The sequence below is a fragment of the Dipodomys merriami genome, unplaced genomic scaffold, assembly GCF_024711535.1.
Source record: "Dipodomys merriami isolate MVZ:Mamm:240054 unplaced genomic scaffold, mDipMer1.0.p SCAF_137, whole genome shotgun sequence".
Classification (NCBI taxonomy): Eukaryota; Metazoa; Chordata; class Mammalia; order Rodentia; family Heteromyidae; genus Dipodomys; species Dipodomys merriami.
In genome coordinates, this window is record NW_027202682.1 from 457,867 (window position 1) to 466,923 (window position 9,057).

At 67.1% G+C, this 9,057-nt stretch overlaps 2 protein-coding genes and 1 non-coding gene across 7 annotated transcripts; 1 reads left to right on the plus strand and 2 right to left on the minus strand.

Moving 5' to 3' along the window:
* Nucleotides 1-213: 213 nt before the first annotated feature.
* Nucleotides 214-2,018, minus strand: LOC138825349 (methyltransferase-like 26). 3 transcript variants are annotated; one of them, XM_070019775.1, is made up of 6 exons: nt 1,703-2,018; nt 1,133-1,292; nt 1,002-1,061; nt 706-809; nt 534-612; nt 214-459 (listed from the first exon to the last, which is right to left on the minus strand). In XM_070019775.1, exons 1-6 carry the CDS (start codon nt 1,894-1,896, stop codon nt 412-414), a joined length of 645 nt encoding a protein of 214 aa, XP_069875876.1. In that variant the 5' UTR covers nt 1,897-2,018; the 3' UTR covers nt 214-411. The 3 variants fall into 3 exon arrangements, with proteins under 3 accessions (XP_069875876.1, XP_069875877.1, XP_069875878.1); XM_070019776.1 differs by having other exon boundaries at nt 706-773; nt 1,703-2,009; XM_070019777.1 differs by lacking the exon at nt 1,002-1,061 and having other exon boundaries at nt 706-773; nt 1,703-2,011.
* Nucleotides 2,019-2,302: 284 nt separating this feature from the next.
* Trnag-ccc (transfer RNA glycine (anticodon CCC)) lies at nt 2,303-2,373 on the minus strand. The gene has a single exon. It is a non-coding gene; the product is annotated as a tRNA-Gly (tRNA).
* A 60-nt stretch (nt 2,374-2,433) lies between these two features.
* On the plus strand, nt 2,434-9,018 carry LOC138825348 (MAPK regulated corepressor interacting protein 2-like). Of its 3 annotated transcripts, XM_070019772.1 has the most exons (7): nt 2,434-2,536; nt 4,205-4,283; nt 4,841-4,952; nt 7,216-7,316; nt 8,057-8,184; nt 8,400-8,501; nt 8,688-9,018. In XM_070019772.1, exons 1-7 carry the CDS (start codon nt 2,449-2,451, stop codon nt 8,756-8,758), a joined length of 681 nt encoding a protein of 226 aa, XP_069875873.1. In that variant the 5' UTR covers nt 2,434-2,448; the 3' UTR covers nt 8,759-9,018. The 3 variants fall into 3 exon arrangements, with proteins under 3 accessions (XP_069875873.1, XP_069875874.1, XP_069875875.1); XM_070019773.1 differs by lacking the exons at nt 2,434-2,536; nt 4,205-4,283; nt 7,216-7,316 and adding an exon at nt 4,451-4,571; XM_070019774.1 differs by lacking the exons at nt 2,434-2,536; nt 4,205-4,283; nt 7,216-7,316; nt 8,400-8,501 and adding an exon at nt 4,451-4,571.
* Nucleotides 9,019-9,057: the final 39 nt, after the last annotated feature.

Below are 9,057 nucleotides of genomic sequence, written 5' to 3' on the forward strand. Positions count from 1 at the left end.
GGTTGTCAGTTGGAGCTTTGGCTCCTGTCTGAGGTCACTAGATCCACTGCAGTCTCTCCAGGGACACAGATAGGGACCAAATCCATTCTGCCTCAGTAACTATCCCTGGGTTGTTCCTGCCCCAGGAACAAAGCCGGGACATTTGCAAGCCCTGACCGTATAGGCCACGCCCTCCCGTCCATCCACTCCCATAAGGGGTGCCTGGAGACAGTGTGTGGTAGATGTCTACCGTTGGTCAACAGGAAATGCTTTATTCAAGGCCTACTGGGCCCAGGATCTTGGCAGCCCTAGGGCCACTGGCCAAGAGCCCAGGTTACACGAGGCTGGTTATCCCCAAGGCCTGGCCCAGGGGAGCAAGGCCTGGGGTCTGGTCTATGCCCCACGGAGCCTTTAGCAGGATGAAGGAGAGGATTACTCTTTCCGGAAAATCAGGCACTTGTTGTTGGCTGGCATGTCCACCTGAAGGAATGCTTTGCTGGAGTGGCCCTTGGTCCAGGGAGGGTGCCGCCCCACCCCCAGTCCACCCTGCCTACCATCTTCTCCAGAAGCAGGCCATTAGCCTGGCCTAGCTCTTCCAAGACGGCTGTGTCCCGCAGCCCCCACTCGGGGTTCCTGCAGGGGGAGTGGGAAGGGGGTGCTTAGAAGCAAGGGGGTTGGGTGGGCCCTCCCCCTTCCCTCGGAGCAGGCCCCTCCCACCGGCCTCACCTGCTTCTGAGGGCCTGGTCAAAGTCCACATTGCTCTGGGGAAAGATCTGGCCGTGGACTGCAAAGGGCTGTGGGGCGGTGAGCGCGGCCGTGGGTCCCGCGTCCTGGGACCATTCCCCAGTGGGTCATGGGGCCAATTTTCAGGCTGGGTTTCTAGGAAGGGAAAGGTCACCCCCTCCCTGCCCCCAAGAAGGGGGAAGGCAGGGGCCGGCCGAGGGCCTGCGGGGCACAGAGAGACCAGCTAGTGCGGAGCCTGCCTGGGGCCCGAGGGGGCCCCGAGTTGCGGGATAACTCACCCCATAGGCGATGAGCAGGGCACTGGGTTTGAGCAGGTGTCCAGCGGCTCTGAAAAGGCCCTGGGAGGGAGGCGGGGCGGGGTCACGCGCAGCCCCCCCCCCCCGCGCCGGCGCCCCGCGCGCCCACCCACCTTGGTGCAGCGCAGGGGGCTGATGTGGGCCATGTTGATGCACAGCAGCAGGTCCAGCGACTGCGGCCGCACGCCCCACTGCTCCCACTCCCAGGTCACGTCCAGGTGCAGCGGGGCCTTCACGTTGGACAGGCCCTGGGCGCGAGTGGTGGCCGCAATGCTGTGGAGGCAGCGCGGGCCGGGCTGAGAGGCGCGGGGGGCGGGCGGGCGCGGGGCGGCGGGCGCGGGGCGGGGGGGGGCGGGCGCGGGGCGGCGGGCGCGGGGCGGGGGGGGGCGGGCGCGGGGCGCGGGGCGGCGGGCGCGGGGCGGCGGGCGCGGGCCGGGCTGAGAGGCGCGGAGGGCGGGGGGCGGGCGGGCGCGGGGCGCGGGGCGGCGGGCGGGCGGGCGCGGGGCGGGGGGGGGGGCGGGCGCGGGGCGGCGGGCGCGGGGCGCGGGGCGGCGGGCGCGGGCCGGGCTGAGAGGCGCGGAGGGCGGGGGGCGGGCGGGCGCGGGGCGCGGGGCGGCGGGCGCAGGGCGGGCCGCACCCCCCTCCCGGCCCAGCCCGCCGGGGCCGCCGCGCCCTCCGCGCACCTGTCCAGGCAGCGCGGGTCCACCTCGGACGGCTGCCACTCGGCGCGCGGGAAGGCCCGCGCGAAGTGCGCGGCGTGCTGCCCCGAGCCCGAGGCCACCTCCAGCACGCGGGCCGGCCGCCCGGGGTCCACGTACTGCCGGAGCACGCTCAGGATGGGCTCCTTGTTGCGCTCGGCCGCCGCCGACACCTGCATCGCGGCTGCTGGCCAGCACGGCGGGGCGCGGGGCACCTCGGGAATTGTAGGCCCACCGGCGGCGCGGGGCCCCCGCGTGAGGAACCCTGGGCCTCCCTCCCCGGCGCGGGGCACGTCGGGAATTGTAGGCTTCCCCCCGCGCGGGGCACGTCGGGAATTGTAGGCCTCCGCCGCGCGGGGCGCGTGGGGGCGCCGTGGGCCGCCCCGAAGGGGCTCCCAGCAGCTGGAGGCGGGGCCGCGCAGGGATGGCGGGGCCGAGCGTCCGCCCTCGCCGGCCGCAGCAGCACGCCAGCCTCTCCTCACACCCACTCTGCGAAGCTGGCTTGCGTCCTTCCGTTCTCAGGTTGTGGACGTTAAGTTTAAGTCTTGAGACTGAACACGGGGTGGGGAAAACCAAAAGACAAACTGCGCCGCCCGGGAATCGAACCCGGGTCGCAAGAATGGGAATCTTGCATGATACCACTACACCAGCGGCGCTGTTGGGACACGGGCCGTTCCAGAAGCCTAAGAGGTGTGCGGTGACGCAAGCGGGCTCGCAGGCGGCCCCCGCGCATGCGCCGCCGGCCGGAGCCGGGCCTCTCGCTGCCCGAGGCCGGGGAGGAAGGCGCGGAGAGGGGAGCGCGGGTCCGGCCCGGCCGCGGTAAGGGCGGCGGCGTGAGCGCTGGCGAGCCAGCGGGGCGGAGCGGGGCCCGGGGGGTCCGGGGGGGGGGCGCAGCCGGCGACGCGCGGCGTTTCTCGGTGACTCCGGAGGGCCGCGCCGGGCCGGACGTCCCCACGGTAGGGAGCCGAGGGCCGCGCCGGGCCGGACGTCCCCACGGTAGGGAGCCGAGGGCCGCGCCGGGCCGGACGTCCCCACGGTAGGGAGCCGAGGGCCGCGCCGGGCCGGAGCGCCCAGGGCGCCTCCGGGGGCCCGAGGCCCGGCCCGGTGCGGCCAGGCCGGGCGCTGCCGCCTTCCCGCGTCGCGGCCTTCCCGGGCTTCCCGGGCTTCCCAGCTGCCCCCCGCCCGCCCCGGCCTGCGATGGCCGGGGCCCAAGACCCATCTTCCCAGTGGTGTGGAAGAGGGCTCCAGACCCGGCTCCGAGCCCGGCCCGGGACGCTGGCCGCCGCGGGTCCAGCCTGAGCCCGGCACCGGGGACCTGGGCCCGGCCCGGCGCCGCCGTCGGTGCTCCGGTTGCTGCGGTTGGAATCGTGTCAGGCCTGGGCTGAGTTTGGCTCCCCTCCCCCTCCCCCGGTGTTTTATTTTTTAATTTTTATGTATTTATTTTTTTGTCGGTGGTGGGGCCTGAGCTCTGGGCCTGGGCGCTGCCCCTCCGCTCTTCAGCTCCAGGCCTGCGCTCTACCACTTGAGCCACAGCGCCACTTCTGGTTTTCTGATTGGTTTATTGTAGATCAGAGTATCAGGGACTTTCCTGCCCGGGCCAGCTTTGAACCTCCATCCTCAGATCTCAGCCTCCTGAGTAGCTAGCATTACAGGCGTGAGCCACTGGCCGCATGGGGCTTGATATTGTATTTTTAAAGATAGGATAACTACGTAGCCCAAACAAAGGCTTCAAGTGTGTGTGCCCAGCCTCGTGTGAGTGTGCGTGTGAGATGCTGACTAAACTCAGAGCGTCTTCCATGCTGCCAGTGCCTCACACTCAGCGCAGGCACCCCCTGCACACACTTCATTTAGATCGCACTGGGTGGAAGGTGTGTGTGTGTGCTTGACGGGCAGAGGGCACCTTTCCACATGAATTTATCCACTTGAACAGATCACCAGGACCCAACACACCCCTTCTCTCCCTTTCTCATCAACTCCTTCCCCAGCCCTCAGAAGCCAGCCTTTGGGGAATATGCCCTCTAGCCACAGGCTCCCTTCACGGCATCCTACCTCCCAGGCAGATGAAGAGCATGCTCAAGGACACTGGGAAAGGCCAGGCCACACGGCACACGGATGACTCAGGACCATGCCGGCCTTGGAGGGCCTGCTGCTTCCTCCGGTGCTGGCGGGTCAGATTGGCCAGGGAATAGCTCTTCCCCAGAGATGTGCTCAGGCCTTGACTCCCTGGGTGCAGAATGGGCCGAGGACAGGGCAGGCCCTTTCCACATGGCTCACCAGCCCCGTCTCTCCTCTCAGGGTCACAGGTCCGGGTCTCTGGGCAGCTGGGGAGGGAAGGCCATTGTCCTGCAGCCCTGCCCGGGTCCCCAGGGCAGAAGCTTCCCTTGGGGTCTCGGGAGTAGCCTGGGAGAGAGAGCAGGTGGGTGAGCAGGCTCCTCTGCCCCCGGGGCCGTCCCTCCCCTGCCCTGGACTGGGTGCTTTTCTTTCTAGAGCTGGCAGGAAGATGTGCCCGGCCCAGCCCAGCCCCCCTGTCCTCTCCTGGCCCGCAGCCCCGGCTCTTCCTCCTCAGGTGTGTCCCGTGCTGGGCCCCGGCTCTGAGCTCAGCGTTCGTGGGGGTGGAGGCCGGCGCAGGTCTGGGGCGCCCTCCCGGCGGGCGCGGCCCCTTTAAGGCCGGGGGGCGTGTGCGCGGCCCCGCCCCTCCGCCGCGCTTAAAGGGGCCGCGCGCGCCGCGCCGAGCTGGGCCGGAGCTGGGCCGGCGTCGGGCGCCGGTTCTGGCGGGGCGGGCGGCGGGCGCGACGCCGCACCATGTACACCATCACCAAGGGGCCCAGCAAGCTGGTGGCGCAGCGGCGCACGGGTGCGCGGGCCGGGGGCGGGAGTGGACGCGGGGCTGGGGCCGGGGGCGGGGGTGGACGCGGGTCGGGGATGGACGCGGGCCGGGGGTGGACGCGGGGCTGGGGCCGGGGGCGGGAGTGGACGCGGGTCGGGGGTGGACGCGGGGCTGGGGCTGTGGTGGACGCGGGCCGGGGCCGGGGCCGGGGCTGGACGCGGGGCCGGGGCTGGAGGCGGGGGGGGGGCGTGGGCGCGGGGCCCCGGCCCGCCCCTGACCCGCCGTCCCGCCCGCAGGTCCCCCGCAGCAGCAGGTGGAGAGCAGGCTCGGCGAGCTCCTGAAATGCCGGCCGCCGGCGCCGCAGGCCGCTCCGCCCCCGCCGCCGCCCGGGCCCTGGCCGCCGGCGAGGTGAGCGCAGCCCACGGTGACCTTGGGGAGGTCGGTGGGACCCGGCGCCCGCCGCGCCGCCGCCCGACCTTGGGCCGCGCGCCCGGACCCCGCCGGCCACGCCGCGCTCCAGGGCCCAAGGTCTCCGGGCCGGGCTCTGCGGGAGAGCCGCACGTGCTCGCCCGCCCTCCCTCCCTCCCTCCAGCCCTCCCTCCCAGCAGTGCCCAGGGCCTGGGGGAGCCCGCCCTCCCTCCCAGCAGTGCCCCGGGCCTGGGGAGCCCGCCCTCCCTCCCCGGCAGTGCCCCGGGCCTGGGGAGCCCGCCCTCCCTCCCCGGCAGTGCCCCGGGCCTACTTTCTGGAACCTGCCCTGGGCCCAGTGCCCCCAGGGGGCTCAGCCCTGGCCTCCTCCAGGGCTAGAAGTTTTATTTCTGTGGTTCCTTTGCTGGACTCCCGGCCCTGCCTCTGTCAGCGGAGCCCCAGGGCCCTGGCTGCCAGCCACAGTGAGGAGCAGGTTTCCAAGTTGAGGGCGGGTGGTCTCCAGGGTGGCTGGGAGTTGGAGTGGCCGCCCTCAGCAGCCACTCAGGAGGCCTGGTGTAAGGGGCCTGCAGGAAGACTGGTTCTGGCAGAGCAGGGGTCTTCCTCCAGGGCCGAGCTGGGGTGCTGGGGCTTGATCCTCTGGGAAGGGAGCAAACAGGGACCTTCTGCACACTCCAGCTTATGCCCCCTTCCCTGGGAGGCACATACCAGCAGGTGGTCAGCCCCAGGCAAGGATCATGGGGCTAGTCCACAGCTGCTCACCATTTCTTACCTGGCAAAATCAAATTCTTTAGCCAGGGTCGCTTTGTGACAAACTCCGGGGTGGTTTTGAGGAGGAAAGATGGTCTCCTCAGTGGCTGGGGAGTACAGGGGTCCCCAGGGTCTTCCACGGCCTGCAGGAAGCCGATGTGGCATGGGCACCCGGAGCTCTCCAGCAGGCAACCCGGGCAGTACAGACTGTGCCCCCACACCAAGGGCTCCTATCTCTGGATTGGGAGCTTCTTCGGGGACCCTAAAACTGCCTGCTAGTCCTTCCTCCACTTTCCTTTTCTTGGTAGCACCTGCCCCCCAGCCCTGGGAGGAGTGGGTGTGTACCTGGAGGTCTCTTTGTCCTCCTGCTGGGACTTGGCAGATTCCCAAAGCTCCTGACCTGTAATCAACAGGCTCCTCTTCTGGTCACTTGGGTCTGGGTGCTACCTGTGATTGTGAACAGACCCAGCTGGGCCTGTGCTTCTGATACATCCTCCTCCAGTGGCATAGAGACAGGTAGATAACCGGGGGCCATGTGATCTCCTGGCCCCAGAGGCAGATAGGGTGCTGGACCACCAGCACAGGGTCAGAGGAGGCCGCCTTGGAGAGGGCAGGGCTGTGGCCAGCAGGGCCAGGTCAGAGGAGCTGGTACTAGGGATATGGGCTTTGGTATCAGAACTAGTGCTAAATCCTGATGTGACACAGGCAGGCCCATAGTCCAGGTTCCAGGCTGAAAAAAAAATTTTTTTTTTTTGAGGGGGTAGTGTGGCTGGAGCTGGAGCTGGCTTGCAGGCAGTATCCTGGGAGTTCAGGGTGCAGCTAGGCCACAGGGTACAGTGTGTGTAAAGGGTACAGGTACACACGGGCGGGTGCCCTTTCTCCCATAGAGCTTTGCCTTACATAACTACAATCTCTGAGCTGGAGTGAGTGGGACTGGAACAGGGACAGGGCAGAGCCATGCCACACCTACTGGGGCCCCATTTCAGCTCCAGGGTCACTTCCTGAACCCTTGCAATTCACAGTGCCTAGCTGTGATCTCTTTCTTTTTTAAAAGTTGGCTGGGTATCGGTGGCTCACGCCTGTAATCCTAGCTACTCAGGAGGCTGAGAACTGAGGATTGCGTTTCAAAACCAGCCTGGGTAGGAAAGTACATGAGACTCCAATTAACCACCAGAAAACCAGAAGTGGGGCTGTGGATCAAGTGATAGAGTGCTTGCCTTGAACTGAAGAGCTCAGGGACAGCACCCAGCCCAGAGTTCAAGCCCCTGGACCAACAAAAAAAAAGTTGATGTCCACCTGCAGGCTTTGCTGGAGGTGAAGCCTTCAGGGGTGAGGGGGTTGAAAGCAGTGTGCTGGGGGGGGGGTTAGCTTTCATGTACTCAGAGAGAGCAGGTTTGGGAGGAGCCCGTGGCCCCTGTGGTTTCTGCAGCCACCAGACCCTGCCAGCTGCAGGGCTGGCAAGACCCTGTGCCCCTCAAGACCCTCCTCTTTATTTTAGTGCCCTTCTCACCTGAGGAGGAACCCAGACCGGCGAGGGGCCCCTGAGCCCAGGAAGGCGAGCAGGCCGGCCAGGACCGCGAGTGCCTGGCGGAGTGGCAGGTGCAGCCTAGGACCCCGGCTCCCACCTCCTGCTGTAGGTGCGGCCCCATTCCCTCCACGGGCCCCGGCCCAGGCCTGATGAATGCAGGGCCAGTTACCACTGCCAGGGGGCGCCGAGCCTTGCTCTGGGCCTGCCGGTCTGGACGTGACCCAGCCACCCCTCTGGACATACATGCAGTATGGCAGCACTGGGGTCCTCTCGCCTGCCTTGTCCTGTCTGTCTCTTGCTGTGGGGAGAGGGCCGGGGCTGTGCTCTCCCCACTTGGGGACTGCCCTTCCCTTTCCAGCATTTCGTGTTCATCCCTGTAGGACCTGGGCGCAGCTAGGGAGCGGGAAGAGCAAAGGCCATTTGCCCTTGTTTGGTCAGTTTTCCCATACTGGGGTGTCATCGAGGTGGACGTGCATCTGTGGACAACTGGGAAGAGCTGTGCTTAGGGGTGGGGTTGGAGCAGAGATTTGGTGGTGGTGAGATCAGAACCTGGGCTGCTGGAGGCTTAGCTAGTGGGGAGCAGGGCAGTGTGGAGGGTACTGGACGCAGATCTGGGAGTCCCTCCCTGGCCTCCCTTGAGCTGGGTACTGTGCGAGAGCTGAGTGTCTGAGCTCAGGGCTGCCCTGTGGCATGAGGGGACGCCAGACTTGGCCTGGTCTAGGGCAGCAGGCACGGCCCAAGGTTGCTCTTTAGCTGTGTAGCTCTTGATCTGGCAGGCACCACTCAGGTCTGTGTCCTCCTCCTCCCACAGTCCAGGGCCAAGGTTGGTGTTCAACCGTGTCAATGGCCGGCGGCCCCTTGCCACTCCTCCATCCTTGGAGGTACCCCAGGAGACTTACACGTTAGCACACGAGGAGAATGTCCGCTTTGTGTCAGAAGGTAATTAGGGGCTGGAGGCTGTGGCTCAGGCTGCTGGGAAGGGTCCTTGATTCTATCACTGTGGGCTGACTTTCAGCAGCCTCAGGGCTGGGTTTTATTCCTTGGTTTTCTGCCCATTTTCTGCTCCCTGTGCTGGGCTGGATTCCAGGGTGGCCACCAGGTCCTGGGGTGGGACAAGGTGCCAGGGGCCTGGCTCAGCTGCCCATCCCCCACAGCATGGCAGCAGGTGGAGCAACAGCTGGATGGCGGCCTGGCCGGTGAGAGTGGGCCAAGGCCTGTGCAGTATGTGGAAAGGACCCCTGACCCCCGGCTGCAGAGTGAGCCCCCATGCCCTGCACCCCGCTCACCCTGACCTGAGCCTGCCCAGGCTCCACCCCAAGGGTTTGGGGAGGGGGCTCTTCATCCTGACCTCTTCCTGGGCTTGCTGAGCTTGAGTTCCGGCGGGCGGACGCTGAGGCATTGAGGAGGCAGCGTCAGCACCCAGTCCTCTGCTCTTCCTGCAGACTTTGTGCCCCTTGACCTGGATGAATGGTGGGCGCAGCAGTTCCTGGCGAGAATCACCAACTGTTCGTAGCAGCTGCCCTGGGCGGGATGCTGCCCTCGCAGACCTTTGCCAGAAGAGGCCTACGGCGTCTGCCAGCCTGTGGCCTGACGCCACGCCAGCCACACCTGAAGTGCCAGCGTTGGGACTTTTGCACCTGTTGTTCCCTTGGCTCAGCTGTCTCAGTTGCCAAGGCCAGGGGCTGAACCTGTTTGACCTCAATCCTCTCTGTGCCAGGGGCCGGCCCTGGGCTAACACGGCGTGCGCCAGGCCAATAAAGTTGAGAAAGTGTCTTTGGAGTGGCCTTGATGGGGTGCGTGGGGGCCTCGTGT

What these genes read in the sequence shown, in the direction of transcription:
- LOC138825349 (XM_070019775.1), bottom strand. Translation starts at nt 1,896, where the DNA reads ATGCAGGTGTCGGCGGCGGCCGAGCGCAACAAGGAGCCCATCCTGAGC. An exon ending in GACCAGGCCCTCAGAAGCAG is followed by an intron (nt 613 to 705) that starts GTGAGGCCGGTG and finishes CTCCCCCTGCAG; the next exon opens with GAACCCCGAGTGGGGGCTGC. An exon ending in GCCTGCTTCTGGAGAAGATG is followed by an intron (nt 460 to 533) that starts GTAGGCAGGGTG and finishes GCATTCCTTCAG; the next exon opens with GTGGACATGCCAGCCAACAA.
- LOC138825348 (XM_070019772.1), top strand. Translation starts at nt 2,449, where the DNA reads ATGCGCCGCCGGCCGGAGCCGGGCCTCTCGCTGCCCGAGGCCGGGGAG. An exon ending in AGTGCCTGGCGGAGTGGCAG is followed by an intron (nt 7,317 to 8,056) that starts GTGCAGCCTAGG and finishes CTCCTCCCACAG; the next exon opens with TCCAGGGCCAAGGTTGGTGT. An exon ending in TGTCCGCTTTGTGTCAGAAG is followed by an intron (nt 8,185 to 8,399) that starts GTAATTAGGGGC and finishes CATCCCCCACAG; the next exon opens with CATGGCAGCAGGTGGAGCAA.